The sequence below is a fragment of the Pituophis catenifer genome, unplaced genomic scaffold, assembly GCF_029215685.1.
Source record: "Pituophis catenifer annectens isolate HBS135680 unplaced genomic scaffold, rPitCat1.0.hap2 SCAF_1, whole genome shotgun sequence".
Lineage (NCBI taxonomy): Eukaryota > Metazoa > Chordata > Lepidosauria > Squamata > Colubridae > Pituophis > Pituophis catenifer.
In genome coordinates, this window is record NW_027256881.1 from 3517844 (window position 1) to 3535273 (window position 17430).

The window sequence follows — 17430 nt, forward strand, 5'->3', positions numbered from 1 at the left end:
GATGGCTAACCTTTTTGCCGTCGGGTGCCAAAAGTGAGGGGAGCTTGGGGGGCTGCGTGCGTGCCCACACCCATAATTCAATGCCCCCGCCCATGCAACTTGACAGCAAAAGGGTAGACCCAGTAAGCGTGTTTTCCACCCTCCCCAGGTTCCAGAGGCTTTCTTGGAGCCTGGGGAGGGCGAAAATGGCCTTCCAACCCCCCCACCGGCATGCCCTCCGGAGGCCGGAAATGGCCTGCTATCCAACTTCTGGTGGGCCCAGAAAGCCTGAAAATCAGCTGGCCGGCCCGCACATGCGCGCTGGAGCTGAGTTAGGGTAACGGTTCGCCATCATGGCTATAGGCTGTCCTTGTGCGTCAAGTCCCTAAATCATTTTTTTCATCCTCTGGAATAGGCGACGGTGAAGGTCACTCACAAAGTCTGCCCCAGAACCTTCCCTTCCGAACTCTGTTAACTGCTGCTCCTCAAGGCCATTCTTATTCTCTGTCCACACCAAGTATCTACTTTAGCTAGTTCCTCCATGCAACCCTCTAAAGGGGGGCAGATGGCTCTAAGTTCTATCTTCCAAACCAGATGCTGATCAGGACAAAAAAAAAGAGATACCTTAGGAATGTTGACCCGTGACCAAAACAGCTCCAAGTGCTCCCTCATCTTCTGTGGTTTGAATTTGGAATAGAGGATGGCCAGTTCGGTGAACATCCCCATATGGGCCCGTTCCAGTCCCAAAGCAGCTTCCAACATGGTTATCAACTCCTCAAAGTAACCACGGTCCTTTCAGAGGGGAAAAAAAATAAAGGGGGGGGGGAGAGATCAATCACTGTCCAATAGCCGAGATAGCATTAGCAATAGCACTTAGACTTATATACTGCTTCACAGTGCTTTACAGCCCTCTCTAAGCGGTTTACAGAGTCAGCCTCTTGCCCCCAACAATCAGGGTCCTCATTTTACCAACCTCGGAAGGATGGAAGGCTGAGTCAACCTTGAGCCTGGTGGGATTTGAACTGCCAAATTGCAGTCAGCCAGTAGTCAGCAGAAGTAGCCTGCAGTACTGCACTCTAACCACTGCACCACCTCGGCTCTTATTTCAAGAGATTTTAGCTCTTTCCTTGTAAAGCTACAATATGGAGGACATCAGCAACCAACAGGTGGCCCATTACCTGGTAGTAATTAATGAGTTCTTCCAGCTCATCGGCGTGCACGACGATATGCAGACCGCACATCTGGGCCAAGCGGAATTCCTTCCCATCGACGCAGGCAAAGCAAACCTGGAAAGGGAAGAGAGTTGGAGTTCTGTTTAGGAGAAGGGGGAAAAAATGAGGCACACGGTCTCCCAAATTCTGTTGCATGCTGGCTGGAAATCTGAGGAACTGCAGCTCAAATGGGGAGGTGGGGAAGAGAACACAGAATCATAGGTCTGGAAAAGAGTCAAAGGTCTTCTAAGCCCAACCCCCTGCTCAGGTAGGAGACCGTCTACCATCCTGGTCAAATGGTTGTTCAATCCAGCCTCCAGTGATGGAGCACCCACAACTCAGGGAGGCAAACTATTCCACTGATTAATTGTTCTCACTGTCAGATTCCCCCCCCCTTATTTCTAGGTTTGATCTTTTTTTATGAACAAATTTTTTTTATTGTTTTTAAAATTCAAACAATTCAAACAAACCACTTATCTATTTAAACATTTAAACTCCCCCGACTTCCCAGAAGAAAAACAGGGTATAGCTTTTACCAAACAATACGCTAAAATATGCTAAATTAATGCAAGACATTAAAACTCCCTCGACCCCTTAACTCCCCTTCTACAAATTATTCATCAACCTCCCTTTAAACACAAAATAATGGGTTTGATCTTTCTTTAACAAGCTTCACCTGTTACTTCTTCTCCTGTACTCAGGTGCTTTAGAACAGGGGTCCCCAACCCCCCCGGTCCGTGGACTCACACAGGTCCACAGCATGCCAGAAACTGGTCTGTGCAAAGAAGCAAAGCCCCATCCATGGGATGCAGGCAGCATGTGAAACCACGTCCCCTCCAGTCTGCAGAAAAACCTCTCTCCACAGAACTGATCCCTGGTGCCCAAAAGGCCGGGGGTTAACCTTGAAGCAAACCTGGCTGAGGCCATCTTTGAGGCTTCACGGCAGAGGGGGAGAAAGGGAGGGGGGAAATTAGCTCGGCTTTGCCGTCAAAATAAGAAGTTTTCTTGTGGGAACCAAGGTCATTCCAACAGGTGGCTGAGAAGAGGAGTGGAGTAACCAGGCAACCTGACAGCACCACTATTGGACAATGTGGGGAAGGGGGAACTTTTGCTTTTTAATTAGGTGAAAATCACGGGAACTTTCTGTCAGCACTTCAACCTGCATTTACTCTAGTGCTGACATAAGAAGGAGAAGAGGGGGCAGCTGGCAAGAGGACGCTTGACTTCTCACCTACTTATTTTCCTTGAAGATAATATCCCCTAGGACAGTGGTTCTCAACCTGTGGGTCAGGACCCCTTTGGGGGTCGAATGACCCTTTCACAGGGGTCGCCTAAGACCATCCGAAAACACATATTTTCAATGGTCAATGGAATAATTTTATGGTTGGGGGTCACCACAACATGAGGAACTGTATTAAAGGGTCGCAGCATTAGGAAGGTTGAGACCCACTGCCCTAGGAGATGAGAGGGAGGGATGACATTCCTGGGAGCTTAGGTAGTAGATATGGGGAGAGAGATTTGGAAGAAGGCCAATGAGACGCAGAGATTTGGGGAATGGAAAGGGAGGGTTTGGGGTCAGGAAGTCAGAGTTGGCTCCGCCACGATCGGGGGCAGGTTGTCGTGCTTAATAAAATGAAAGATTTCTTCAAAGACTATCTGTTTGGAAATGCAATTTATTTTATTAGAGACAATATCGAAATCTGACACTTTCAAAGTCGGTTTTCACCAATTGTGCCAATATGATGTGTCCAATAAATTGTTCTTTGAGAAAGCTACCTGCCTCGGAGTTCTGCTTTCAATGGGTGCATTACTTGGACCGCTGACACTGGGGGCCGCTGCTTTAGAGAATAAGTCAATCCCCTCTTCTCTGTCACAGCCCCCTAAATACCAAAAAACAGCTATCATGTCCCTCCTTAAACCTTCTCTTTGATAGGCTAGATATACCTAGTTTCCACAACCATTCATCGTACGATTTAGCCCTCCGATCCCTTATCGTCTCTGGTGCCTAGAGTCGTAGCCCCACCTTGGCATGAAAGACGGCTGGCTGACTTTGGGCCAATGGTCCAATCCTACCTCATCAGATTGTTGTTGTGGGGAAAATAGGAGGAGGAAGGTGACTTGGATATGTTTGCTGCCTTGAGTTATTTGTAAAAATAATAAAGGCGGGAAAATGAATGAATCCAGATGTATCACTTCTGATCAGACATTTTCCTCCTTATTGAGACCGTCACCATCTTCTGGGGTGAAATCTGAAAGTTAGGGAGCCTAGAACTCACCTCCTTCCACGTTCTTGTGCTGTTTGCCTTCCGGGCTCCGTCAACCGCTGCCTGGTATTCACCCAAATGAACCAACGTGGAGGCCAAGCGGCCAAAATTGGAGACGTTGTTGTACAGAAGTTTGGCCGCGTCGTACATCTTCTCCTCATAGCAACGGTCACCAACCTATGGAAGCAAGAAGACACTGGTGAGTGTGCGGTTTATTGGTAAAAAGAATGGCTGGAGTCCCCCTGCCTAGCTAGGCCACGCTGACCACCAAGGTGTGAACACTCTGTGAAAAATCACTCTTACATCATCCTGAACAGAGGTGGTATTAAGCCGGTTCGGGCAAACCAGTAGCAGAGATCACCCACCCCAGGGCTATCCTGTCCTATTTCGCCATATTTTCGAGACCAGGACAATGCGTGGAAGGCGCACACTCAAGCAAAGCACATGAGCGGAAGGCTGGGTGCATGCACGGAAGGTGTGCGTGCAAGGCAAGTGTGCGCGTGTGCATCAAACCGGTGGTAACAATATGTGAAACCCACCTCTGATCCTGAAGGTACAGACTAGAAGCGGTTCTAGTCCACCCTCAGCTGTAACAGTGGATGAGGCTGGACCACTGTTTTGTTTACAGGATGGGTATCCTGGGAAAAATTGTTAAGTGTGCTACCTTGAAGTTGGATATAAATATATAAAAGATCTTCTCTGATGATGGAGATCTCTAGTCAGTCAGCCTACATAGGACACTTCCATGGTTTGAAGCTCTCTTCAACCATAGAGTCTCACTGTGAGTCTTTAAGTCACAGTTTCTCAACCTTAGCAACTTTAAGAGCGTGGACTTCAACTCCCAGAATTCCCCAGCCAGCCACTGAAGCGCATAGGTCTTAAAAGCTGCTAGAGTTGAGAAGCATAGTTTTAAGACATTCACTTTCACTAAGACATTCACTAAGGGAAAAATGCTACACAGGCAGTCCTTGACTTATGACCGAAACTGAGCCCAAAATTTCTGTTGTTAAGCAAGAGAGTTGTTAAATAAGTTTCGCCCCATTTTACAATTGTCAAGTGTCTGAATTTTGATCACATGACCACCGGGATGCTTGTGTGAAAAACACTGATAAATCACTTTTTTCAGTGCCGTTGTAACTTCGGACCATCACTAAACAAAGGGTTGTAAGTTGAGGACTTCCTGTATCTACAAACTTCCAATTTGTTCGGATTCCTCTTGCGCAGTTTGGCCTCACTCCAAGCATCCCCCGTTGCCTACCAAAATCTCACTCATATCCCTCCACCATCTCTTCTGTGCTCAGACCTTCAGTTGGCTAGGTTGGGTACCTTAAACTCATTGCCCAAATCACCCCCGTTGTTGAGTATGTTAAAGCTGCAACCAAACACATAAAGTCTAAGGATTTAGTTGTCCTCATTTGTTCTCCACATCCCACAAAGAGATCAGAGCAGCAACCACAACCCAGCTCCCTCCCTCCTCCTTTATTTTCCTTACAACCACCTTGTGAGGTGAGAGAAGAACCCATGACCAGCTCAAGGGCACCAGGGCAGGGTGGAGATTTGAACCAGCTTCTTTCCAACGCCGGTTCTCTCTTCCTCCTTCACCCCCACCCCCCCAAGGTTCCCAAATCCTGCCTAAGAGTCTCCATCCCATTAACAACCAGCAGACAAGAGGAAGGGTGGGGGGAATAAAAAATAAAGGAAATGCTACATTTGTGTGGCAATTCTTACAAACATCGCTCAGTCGCCTTGTAGGGAAGGCGGACGGCATAAAAAATTAATAAATAATTTTTAAAAGGGGGAGGGGGGAGAAACTACCGACCTTCCCAACCCTGCAGAGATGGAAGGCAGAAGTCTAATCCGAGGATTAAGGAATAAACCCCCGACCTGCAGATTAAAAAAAAACCGAGGAGGGAAGCTCTCACTTGCTGAATATGGGCGTTGTTGGGCCCGTTGATGAATTCTTCCAGTTCGGCCAGGCGGTTTGTTTTGGCCAGTGCGAAGATGAGCTCCGTCTCCACGTAGGATTCCCGGGCCTTTCTGCGGGCCATCTGCAAGTACTTCACCAGCTCTTCCCAGTTGCCTAAGAGGGGGGGACAAAAGAAAAAGGGGGGGGGAGGCAGCTCTCAGTCACATTGCAGGATCCATTTGAGGGCCGTTCAGTTCCTATTCTTCGAAAAGGAGACAGGAGAGGAGGTTTTAACGGTCATGGCAATGCCAGCCTTGCCGGGGCAGTGCTCAGCCGGTGACAAACATCCCTTTAAAATCAGGAATGGGAAGTGGGGGGAAGGAAAGAGAGAGGCATCCCAGTATGTGCAGCCCTGGCGAAATCAAAAAGACTGAGCCATCAGTGTGCCGATTAAATTCTACTTTAAGCTCGGGCTGTGTGTGGAATTTTATTAGAGCTAAACAGTTGCTCATTCTTGCACAGTGGAACACAAGCTTCCCAAAACTGGGAGGGAGGGGGGGGGGAGAGGAAAAAAAAATCAGGTCAGCCAAACAATCCACTTCTTTGTCGTTCACTCTTTATACTGGGCATGTCTGTTCACACATCTGTTGCCGAATAAATGTACTTCACAAGTACATGGGCTCTTTTCCCGTTGGGAGAGGTGAGAACCTCTAACCTGCGTACAGACGTGCGCAGAGAAAGGGATCTGAAGAGAGAACCGTGTTGAATGGCGAAGATGACCACTCGAATTGCATTCGCTCGGGGAAAGAGACGGGAAGAGGGACAGCCGATGTTCATGTTAGAAGCTATCTCTCGTTTCAGAGGTTTCTGTCACTTTTCTAATCAACACGAGGAAAATTGAGAAACGTGGAAGAATCTGGTGGAAAGAGGAGTCAATGGGACCCCAAGAGATATGTGAGATCCTTGGTGCTCTCTGAGCTTGTTTTCTTGTAGACATTTCATTACCTAACTAGGTAACATCATCAATGCTAGAAGGGTGGGATTTGCTCTTTGTTTATATATTAGCGGTTTGCCCTGGCAGTGTTGGTAAAAATCTCCTTGGATTAACCTTATTAAGGGCGTGAATAAGGTTCTAGAAAGCCAATATAAATTTAATTTTGTTTTTATAGTATTTTAATGTTTATATTGTATGTTTTTTAATTTTGGCTGTTCACCGCCCTGAGTCCTTCGGGAGAGGGGGCGATATAAAAAATAAATAAATAAATAAATAAATAAATAAATAAATAAATAAATAAATAAATAAATAAATAAATAAATAAATAGCAGTATTTTGAATATTAAGCAAAGAACCAAGAACATGGGAACATAACCTCAAACTGACAGGAGCGAAGTTCAAAGGAGGAAGCTTGGAACCAACTTCCAGCGGAGGTAGTCGGTCAGTCATTTAAGTGAGTTTAACATGCTTGTCATAAAACACGTCATATCATCTGACAAAACTTAAAAAATAAAAATAAAACCATTAAAATATTTCAAAAATAATAAACCACACAAATTAAAAAGAAAACCAAAACAAAAATCTCAAAGGGCAGACTTGATGGACTCCCGGGGTCTTTTTCTGTTATGAGTTTTCTACGTTTCTATATATTAGTGGCTTGTCCTGTCAGTGTTGGTGAGAATGTTCTTGAATTAGTTTCTGGTTTAATGTTTGTTTGTCTGATAATGAAAGACCTGCAATAAAAACCCTCTCTAAGCTCAGAGAGTACCAAGGACCCCACAAGTTCAAACCTGAGCTACAAATACAGGTAGTCCTCAACTTAACAACAGTTCATTTAGTGACTGTCCAAAGTTACAATGGCACTGAAAAAAATGCGACTTATGACCATTTTTCACATTTATGACCATTGCAGCATCCCCTTGGTCACGTGATCAACACTGAGTCCCTTGGCAACCGACTCTTTTTTCCCCCTTCGGTTGCCGTGTCCTGGGGTCATGTGATCCCCTTTTGTGACAAGCAAAGTCAACGGGGAAGGCAGGTTCACTTAACAAACCAGGTTATTAACTTAACAACTGCAATAATTCGCTTAACAGCGGCGGCAAGGAAAGCCGCAAAATGGGGCAAAACTCACTTCACAAGTGCCTCGCTTAGCAACATAAATTTTGGGCTCGATTGTGGTCGTAAGTCGAGGACTACCTGGCTCCTCTTCTAGTGAGACTCTGCATGAACGTACAGATTCAACTTCTAGCTCAGCCTCTCCAATCTCCTGACCGAGAATTCCAGATTTTGTAAACAACAGATTGGAAAAGCCTTTTGCTCTCCAAGGGAAAACTTGTTTCCACCTAGAGCAGGGGTGTCAAACTCTATTTCATTGAGGGCTGCATCAGGGTTGTGTTTGACCTCGGGGGGCTGGGTGGGTGGGCCAGGGTGGGCATGGCCAGCTCGACATCACTCGTGTCGGGGGCACCCTTCCCAGGCTCCGTTTTTGGCTGTGATGGCCTCCTGCAGCGATCTGCCAGGGAAAATGGAGCTCGGGAGGGCCACATGTGGCCCAGATCTAACCACCCTGCGAGCCGAATCCGGCCCGCAGGCCTTGCGTTTGACACCCCTGATCTAGAGCCACGGGAGACACATTTTGTGTTCTCGCAAAGGCTACGTAATGGGGAGCAGGGGCAAGGAAGAAAAACAGGGCCCAATCCTTACCGCTTGCGTTGGCAGCCTGGACAACTTCCATGTAGGACGACGGATCGTCTGCTTTGATATAGGAGTCGATGGCTTCTTTCACCATCCCTTTCTGGAGTTGGGCTTTGGCAAGCTGGCTCCACACTGCCGGCTCATTGCAACGTTCGGCAAACTCATAGGCCCGGTCCAGGTTCCCGATGTGCTCGATCAAAACCTAGCAAAAGAGAGAGAGCGATAGCTTTCTACCAGAGTCTTGCGAAGGTGGGCTCAATTATAAAAAAAATCCAAAAGAGCAGGATAAGACTTGATGTCAAGAAATTTTTTAAAATGTCAGAGAGTCTCAACCTGTATTCTGTGGACCGTTCAGGGGGCTGTGATGTCATCACGGGGGTGGGGTGGGGCCTGTGAAGGCTTGAAAAAAATGTCATGATTTAAATCTTGAGTTTTGGGGATCCGTGGCCATGGTCCGTGGCCACAAAAGGTATATATTTAAAGGGGATCTGTGGTAAAGAAAACATTGAGAATTACTGAAGAAAGGGTGCAAAAAACTGCAGTCCCATCTTGGAACTTTCCTCTACTGAGTACAGTACTCTACTGAGTAGAGTACCTGTTGTGGCTCGTTATTGCTGCCAAGTTTTTGATAACAAACTGTGCGTGCCACGTGCTTCCTTTAACCCTCGGCTGGCTGTGTGTGTGTGTGTGTGTGTGGAGACGGGGACAGAACAGTACCAAAGATGCTTTATCAAAAGGCAACGGGACTTTGGTTTTTCCCTTGAAGATGTCTCGCTTCCTATCTAGAAAGCTTCTTCAGTTTTGACTGAACGGTGGAGGATGGAAGGATTTATATTCCTTGCAGTCATCATTTGCATTCTTTCAGAGAGTCGTTGAGGCCACCTGGAGGTTTATCTGTGTCCTCAGGGTCACCTGAGTGAGGCAAATGGGTGTGGAGCCTTCTTGGACTGTGTTGTAAACAGGAGATAGGTGGTGTCGTATCCCTCCCCCTCTGTTGAGAGGGGGCTATTCAATCTTAATATACAGATGGCCTTTTTGACCCCCTCTTTCAAACCAGCAGTCCTCTCTGTCCAGAATGTGGACTTTGTGGGTCCTTCCATCCTCCACATTCAATCAGAACTGAAGAAGCTACTTGGATTAAAAGCGAAACGTCTTCAAGGAAAAAAACAAAGTCCTTTTGAAAAAGCACCTTTGGGACATGCCATAACCTGGATGACTAATAATAATTTTTAATAATAATAATTTTATTTCTATACCGCCCTTCTCCTGAAGGACTGAACACCTCCATAGACTGAGTAGAGTGGAGTGGAGTGGAGTGGAGTGGAGTGGAGTGATGACGATACCTAGTTTGGTGAAGAAATGTCTGCAAAAAACCTACCAAGCCCAATAGAGCACCAAGGACCCCACAAAAAAGAGGGTATTATAACTTTAATACTTTATAACGTTAATACTTTAACTTTGCTAACTTTAGCAAAGACCGGATGGGTTTCAGAGGCGCATCAGGAGAGGGAAGTCAAGGCCAAAGATCAAAGCCACTTTCAGCCGTCGTCGGCACATCAAATTCGGTTCTGGAAGGGCCGAAGTTACCTGGACGGCAGAAGTGTTGACATCAAATTTCCGAAAGATGGCAAAGGCTTCTTCAAAGAGCTCGTTGCTGATGGCAATGTTGGCAATGTCAGGGGCATCATAGTTATCCAGGCGATTGATGTATTCCATGACCCGGGTGCGATCGGCCTTGATGGCTGTCAGAATGAGGAGGTTCTGGAGATTCCTTAAAAAAAAAAAAAAAAAAGCAATAAAAATGCAAATGGATCATCATCATAAGCTGGAGACTTACTGAACAGACAAATTTAAGATGCATATGGACTTCAACTCTCAGAATTCCCCAGCCAGCAACGCTGGCTGGGGAATTCTGGGAGTTGAAGTCCATATGTCTTAAAATTCCACATGTCTTAAAATTATCAAAGTTTGGAAACACTAATTTAGAGACCACAGTCCTTATCCCTGATTTGTCTACTTTAAGAGTCTGAATAGTGAAAAGAAGAAAGTCGCTACTCCATATACAGCTAGTCCTCAACTTACAACCATTCATTTAGTGACTGTTCAAAGTTACAGCAGCAGTGAAAAAAGTGATTTATTACCATTCTTCACAGTTACGGCCTTAGTAGCCTCCCCAGGAACATCTGATCAAAATTCAGACGCTTGGCAACTGACTCATGTTCACGACAGTCGCAGCGTCCCAGGGTCATGTGATCCCCTTTTGCGACCTTCTGACAAGTGAAGTCGATGGAGGGGGGGAAGACGGATTCGCTTAACAACCAGGTTACTAACTTTTATCAACTGCAGTGGTTCACTTAACAACTATTGCAAGAAAGGTCATAAAATGGGGCAAAACATGCTTAACAAATGTCTCACTTAACAACAGAAATTTTGGGCTCAATTGTGGTTGTAAGTCGAGGACTGCCTGTATTATGGGGAAGGGGAAGACAGGGTATGTGATGGGTCCAATCAATTAGGGATGTACTGTATTTTTCGGAGTATAAGATGCACCTTTTTCCCCCAAAAAGGAGGGTGAAAATCTGGGTGCGTCTTATACTCCAAATGCAGCCCCGCCCAGCTTCTCAAACAGAGGTTTCAGAGGCTGAAAAAAGCATCAGAAAAAAAGTTTCAGAAAAAAAGCCTCCAAACAGAGCTTCAGAGGCTTTTTTTCTGAAGCTCTGTTTCGGAGGCTTTCAGAGGCAGGAAAAAAAAAGAAAAAAAGAAAAAGAAAAAAAAGCAAAGCACAGAGCTCACAACCCAGAAAACTGTTGCTAAAATTCACCTCTGGAACAGCTGATTGGGGGTATTCCAGGAGGCTGATCCACCTGCCAATCAGCTTTTTTCTTATTTTCCTCCCCAAAAACTAAGGTGCGTCTTATACTCCGAAAAATATGGTACATCTTGTGGGCCCACAAAAAAGATTCTTCTCAGTGGTGGCCCCTTCCCTATGGAACATCATTCTCTCCATGGGACAGTTGGACCCCACCTTATTGCTTTTCCGAAAGGCCCCACTGAGGTGGTTTCGTCAGCGGGTCTGGAGACCCCAAATGGGGAGGGAGTCAATCAAGTGGTTGATTTGATTGTATTGCTGCTACCGTGGGGATGAGTGGTGTGGGGCTTATGGGTTTTTAGGTTATGGTTGTTCATGTTGTAAGCCACCTGGAGTCACCCATGTGAGTGTGTGTGTTGGGCAGCCATCCATTTATTAACTAGTTGGCAGGTGGGTAGATGAAATATTGATAGATAGAAAGATGGGTAGACAGAAAAGAGCGATACAGGTAGTCCTCGAGTTACAACAGTTTGCTTAGTGGCTGCCTGAATTAACAACAGCACTGAAAAAAGTGAGTTATTGATCGTTATTCACACTTTATGATCCCTGTAGCATCCCCATGGTCACGTCATCAAAATTCAGATGCTTGGCAACTGGTTCATATTGATGATGGTTGCAGTGTCCTGGGGTCATGTGATTGCCTTTTGCGATTCCCCAAAGACAATGGGGATTCCCTTATCAACTGCGGGGATTCACTTAACAACCGTGGCAAGAGGGCCGGGATACCTGCGAGACCGCCTACTGCTACCGATAACCTCCCACCGGCCAGTACGCTCGCACAGAGAGGGCCTCCTCAGGGTGCCATCAGCCAAGCAATGTCGGCTGGCAGTCCCCAGGGGGAGAGCCTTCTCTGTGGGGGCACCCGCCCTGTGGAATGAGCTACCTCCTGGAATACGACTGATCCCGGACCTCCGCGCTTTCCAAAAGGCCCTGAAGACTTATTTATTTCAACAAGCTGGCCTAGCTTAAATGGTTTTAATGGGTTTTTTTAAATTTTCGATTTTACTGATTCTGGGTTTTAAATTGGGAACTTTTCGATTTTGCAGATCTGCGTTTTTAAATTGGAAATGCCGATGATTTAATTTATTTTAGTTTTTTCTTAACTTTTGTACTCTATGTGTTTTAAGTTTGGTTGTCCACCGCCCTGAATCCCCCTGGGGAGAAGGGCGGTATATAAGTTTAAATAAATAAATAAATAAATAAATAAATAAATAAATAAATAAATAAATAAATAAATAAATAAAGTCATAAAATGGGACAAAACTCACTGAACAACTGAGCCGCTTAAGCAACAGAAACTTTGGGCTAAATTGTGGTCGTTAAGTAGAGGGTTACCTCAATGCAGGCATATACACAAAGATGGACAGGTAGGTAGGTGGGTGGGTAGACAAAACCCCTGGACAGACAGAAAGATTGACAGACACGCAAAGTACCAACCTGTGTTCGCTGAACACGGAATTATCCAGGACAATTTTCTCCAGCAGTTCAATAAGTTCATTTGGGAGGTCAGCGGTCATGAAAGCCTTGACGGTAACAGAGACCTCTTCGGGATCCTGAGTCTCGGACAGAGCTGTCTGCACAACCTGCCAACCAAAGAGGTTGCAACGGTCAACCGAGGATTGCTTCTTTCAAACCCATCCCGCGGGGAAGCAAACCCGGGGCCGTCAAGCGAGCGTACCTGGTCAATGAGAGGCCGCCGGTAAGGGTTGCTTTCTAACAGCACGCTGGCCCACAGTTCTGGATCCTTACGGCGCACCAGGTAACGGGACAGGCTCTTGAAGAGTGAATTCTCGTTGCATACCTGGAGGACAAAGGGGTTGACACAATGAGGATGAGGGCCTCCTTTGGTGGGGGAAGGAAGAAAGTTTCGCAGTAAGAGAATATTTATAGTTGTGGCTTGGAATTATGAGGTCCTTGATGTTCTCTGAGCTTGGCTGTTAGGATATTACGGCTTACGGATATTATATTTCATTGCCAAACTAGGCAGCATCATCATCATCTAACACTGATGACGTTACCTGGTAATGAAACATCTGCAAGGAAACCCACCAAGATCAGAGAACATCAAAAAACCCCAAAGTTTCATGACTTGGTTTCTGAAACCTGAAAAACGAAGGGGGAAAATAAACCTGCTAGATTTTTAACTGGTTTTGGAACAGGCTTTTCCTACAGGGCTCTGAGCAAGTCAGAGCCTAGACTCAGTTCCCCCAAATGTACAAACCAAGGATAGCAATGGCTTCATTTCCCATGAACGAGCAAGCTTAAAGGGCCACAAAGAATGTAAAAAAAACCCAAAAAAGGTCTTTACAAAAGGGTCTGTACAATCACCGAGGCCGTTATCGGTGCAGGAGACCAACTGAAGAGAACATCTGTAGCTCAATTGTGGCCGTAAGTTGAGACTCCATATATCAGGGGTGCGGAACTACGGCCCTATGATGACTTGTGGACTTCAACTCCCAGAATCCCTGAGCCAGCAGGGAAGCACGGCCCTTCCATGACTTGTGGACTTCAACTCCCAGAATCCCTGAGCCAGCAGGGAAGCACGGCCCTTCCATGACTTGTGGACTTCAACTCCCAGAATTCCTGAGCCAGCAGGGAATTACGGCCCTTCCATGACTTGTGGACTTCAACTCCCAGAATTCCTGGCTCAGGAATTCTGGGAGTTGAAGTCCACAAGTCATGGAAGGGCCGTGGTTCACCACCCTTGCTCTGTATCAAATGGATTCCACAGCCTCAGAAGAATGAATCAGGAATCTACTTCCCATCTGTTTTTGGCCACCCTCTTCCAAGAGACTCACGTTGATCAGCTCCTGGTCACACTGTCCTCGCTCGTAAGCCACGCAAGCCAGATGAGGATCTCTCTTCTCACAGTACTTCCCCACCACACGGCTGTCGTAATAAGGGTTTTCTCGCAAAAACCTTTCCGGGTTATTGTTACTATCGATGTAGATTTTAGCCAGGGCATTGTGTGTAGCTGGTTCTTCGCAACCCTCGTGAATTCTGGCCTCTAGCCACGGGAGGAGGAGTTTCAACCTAAAGAGAGAACAGGCGTTTGGGTTTTAGACAGCTCCCAAACTGGGGTCAGTGTTGTTGCTGTCATCTTCTACGACTGGGGTCTCCAACCTTGGCAAATTTAAGACTTGTGGACTTCAACCCCCAGAATTCCCCAGCCAGGCATGCTCAAAACTACAGAAGAAGCAGGCAGGCAGATTTAAAGGAGAATCTTGAAGCTACACTTCATATTTTTATGCATTTGTTATCTGGCTTTGTTTCTCTATCCAATTGCTAAACTTCAAGAAGTAATCTCCTCTTATTTTATGGTTATAGCAACAGCAATTTACTGTCTGGGTCACATTGAAGACCCAGATTGCTCTCATTAAACCATCCTAGGGTTGAAAAGGACCTTGGAGATCATGGAATCCAACCTTCTACAAATTGCAGGAATCCCTCAGATCACCTTGGACAATTGTCTTGGCTTTTTTCTTGAAAGCCTCCAGTGATGGAGCCCCGCAACCTTCAGGAAGCAGGCTGTTGTGCTGCTTAACAGCTTTCCAAGACTTTGAGGAAACTCAGTAAGCAATTCTGAGATTACCTGAGGAACTGTCTCACCCCAATGGGATTGGCGCACCCCACTCATTCTACAAGAAGGGGTATGCCTCAGATCCGAGGAACTTCAGCCGGCAGCGTCCAGAAAGAGAGTCTTCTTTGCCACGGTTCCTGCCCTCTGGAACACTGTTCCTCTCGGGATGAGATCTGCCCTAGCCTTTTAGCTTTCCAGGAGGGCTGGAAAACCTGGCTCTGTCAATGGAGATGGAGCTCCAAGGGGTTGTCCCCAGTGGTGGGATTCAAATAAATTAACAACCGGTTCTCTGCCCTAATGACCGGCTGGGTGGGCATGGCCATGGGAAGGGTGTGTGACAGGCAGCACTTGGCCTCCTGCACCCCCCTGAGAGCAAAAACAGGCCACATGGGGACTCCTGGTGGGTGGGGGCAGCCGGTTCTCGGAACTACCATTTCACCGAACCGGACATAATATTAATATCCGTTCGTCCAAACCGGCTGAATCCACCTCTGGTTGTCCCTCCCCAGAGGTTGTTAATGGACTAAGAAATCTCTTTTATATTACTGTCTTTCTGCTGTTGTAAGCCACCCAGTCATTCAATAGTGAAATAGGCAGCATGATCCAGGAGCCTGCAGCACAAAGGTTACTATTATTTCAGCAAGCAGCCAAGATATAATTGGTTTATTTGGGATGCTTTGCTGCAAATGAAGATGATCAGATTGGTTGATTGGTTGATCGGTCCTATTATAGTTTTTTTAGATGCTAATAGTGTTGCCTGCCCTATGATTTTTTCTTTAATCAGCAGAATATAAGTAGCATTAAATAGGAAAAAAATTCACCCCGAGTAATGTCAGAGGGGCCAAACTACAAAGCAAGTTCCAAGTCCCTGCATCCATTTTTAAAATTGTGGCTTTCCCCCATTTTATCAAGGGACAATGAGAGTTCCCACCAGTATCCTACTCCTTACTGGCAGATTGACAATCATAGAAACAGAACAAAACAAAACAAAAATAAAATAAATATTGGCTATTCCACCAGTTGTTAGCCCTGGAACTCAAGCATATGATGAATTCGCAGGAAATTACCTGTTTCTTTTTTCCACTTCAGCGACAAGTTCATCAGTGGAGAACTGGCCTCGCACCACCAGGATCAAATTCTTGATGACGTCTTCAGAGCAGTCCACGTCCAACAGGCCGCCAATGACCACCGGCAGACGACTTGGGTTTACCTGAGGCCATCATTCAAGTCAAGTCAATTTCAAGTCAAGTCTAGGCTAGTCAGTTCATTAGATTGGATGTAGCTGCCCGCTCCAGAGGACCCTGTGCCTTAACAGATGGTCTTACCTTTTGCACGTAGATCTCAATATATTTCTGAAGATTGTTCCTATACAGATACAGGACGAGGTCGTGGACAAAATCAAAGCGGTCGCAAACAATGATCAGCGGGAGCTGGTCTGTCAACTTGGCTTCCTGCAAAGAGAAAGCAGGAATTGGATGATTGATTTATTTAATGGCTGTCTAGAGCTGCCCAACTCTATAGCAAAAAGCCAACAATAAACCGAAACATAATCACTGAATCTTTTAAAAACACCTAATATAGCAAATATAAAATGGCAACCAGACAGTAAGTGATAAATCTTTGCATGGATAAGCCCAAGAGGTCAACTAGCCAGGAACAACTGAACTCTTAATTCAAATCTCTCCTGAAAAGGACACATTTCAAAGTCTGAGTCTTTTTCAAGTTCTTACATGGATCATTCATATTAAAACTATCCAGGCTTTCCAGCCAGCTCAAGGTTCCAGAAAGAGTTTTACCAAAAGCACAAGACGACAAAGGATTACAAGCCTATTCTAAACATCGTATTGATCAGCTGCAGCAATTACTGAGTGCGCAGGATGAACTCTGGGATTGCAAGAAATAAGATATATAAGCAGCTTTTTTCCCCTCCCACAGGCTCATAAATTGCAGAGTTTAAACAATTCCCAGATATCCAGATAGGGAAATTTTTGCCAACTGGAAAAATATAAATGTTTCTCTAATTCTGCTTGCTAATACATGTGTTATGGGTAAAAGCTGGGGATTGATACTCAAGTCTGCCTTCATTTGAAAGGAAGATTTTCACTTAATTAAATGAGATTCTTTCTGGTAAGCCAAATGTTTGAAGCAAGGGGCTGAAACTCTTTAAAATCCCTGAATCGTAATCAATGTAGCACGATCTAGGCCAGAGGTGTCCAACCTTGGCAAGACTTACGGACTTCAATTCCCAGAATTCCTCAACCAGAATTCTGAGAGTTGAAGTCCACAAACAACTGCTCTAGGCAAAGGAGTGATTGTGACAAAATGTCCTTAGCTGATTTTTTCCCAATGGTCCCTTAAGGGAGAATTTATAACTCCACCCTAAGGTTGCTAGTGCTGCGTTTTTAAATCTAGATTTGATTTTTTCAATTCCCTGTCTGGGTTTCTAGGTTTGTTTGTTTTTTAATTTTAAAATTTAACCAAATCTACATTTTTCTATGCATCGTACCATATTGTATCTATTAAATAAGTAAAATTAATTTGGTTTAAAATTGATTTGTTGCCTTTTTATAGTGGTTATCTGAGTAGTTCTGTGTAGAATCTGAGTTTATTTCAGCACAAAATCTTTTTTCTTTTTTAGGAAACTCCATCGGCAACCCTGTTCATTAAACGTTTTTAAGTTCATAAAAAGTGAGGTCCCTCTCCTCTCTGCGGGAATAGACTGGAGGCTACAGGTAGTCCTTGACTTAACACAGTTCATTTAGTGACTGCTCAAAGTTATAACGGCACTGAGAAAAGCAACTTGTGACTGTTGTTCACATTTACGACCGTTGCAGCATCCAGATGATCACATCATCAAAATTTAGACGCTTGGAAACTTACTCGTTTTTATGACGGTTGCAACGTCCCAGGGTCAAGTGACCCCCTCCCCCTT

General features: G+C 45.4%; 1 protein-coding gene across 3 annotated transcripts in view; it reads right to left on the reverse strand.

Annotated features, from left to right (window-relative positions):
• CLTC (clathrin heavy chain) overlaps window positions 1-17430 on the reverse strand; it is a 110008-nt gene that overhangs the window by 18770 nt on the left and 73808 nt on the right. For all 3 annotated transcript variants that reach the window (XM_070932005.1, XM_070932004.1, XM_070932006.1), the window contains 11 exons: window positions 15824-15949; window positions 15566-15708; window positions 13717-13951; window positions 12597-12719; window positions 12356-12501; window positions 9637-9820; window positions 8059-8251; window positions 5377-5534; window positions 3467-3631; window positions 1158-1265; window positions 604-771 (listed from right to left, as the gene is read on the reverse strand). In XM_070932005.1, the coding sequence (XP_070788106.1) occupies window positions 604-771; window positions 1158-1265; window positions 3467-3631; window positions 5377-5534; window positions 8059-8251; window positions 9637-9820; window positions 12356-12501; window positions 12597-12719; window positions 13717-13951; window positions 15566-15708; window positions 15824-15949 (1749 nt within the window). The remainder of the gene's footprint in view (window positions 1-603; window positions 772-1157; window positions 1266-3466; window positions 3632-5376; window positions 5535-8058; window positions 8252-9636; window positions 9821-12355; window positions 12502-12596; window positions 12720-13716; window positions 13952-15565; window positions 15709-15823; window positions 15950-17430) is intronic.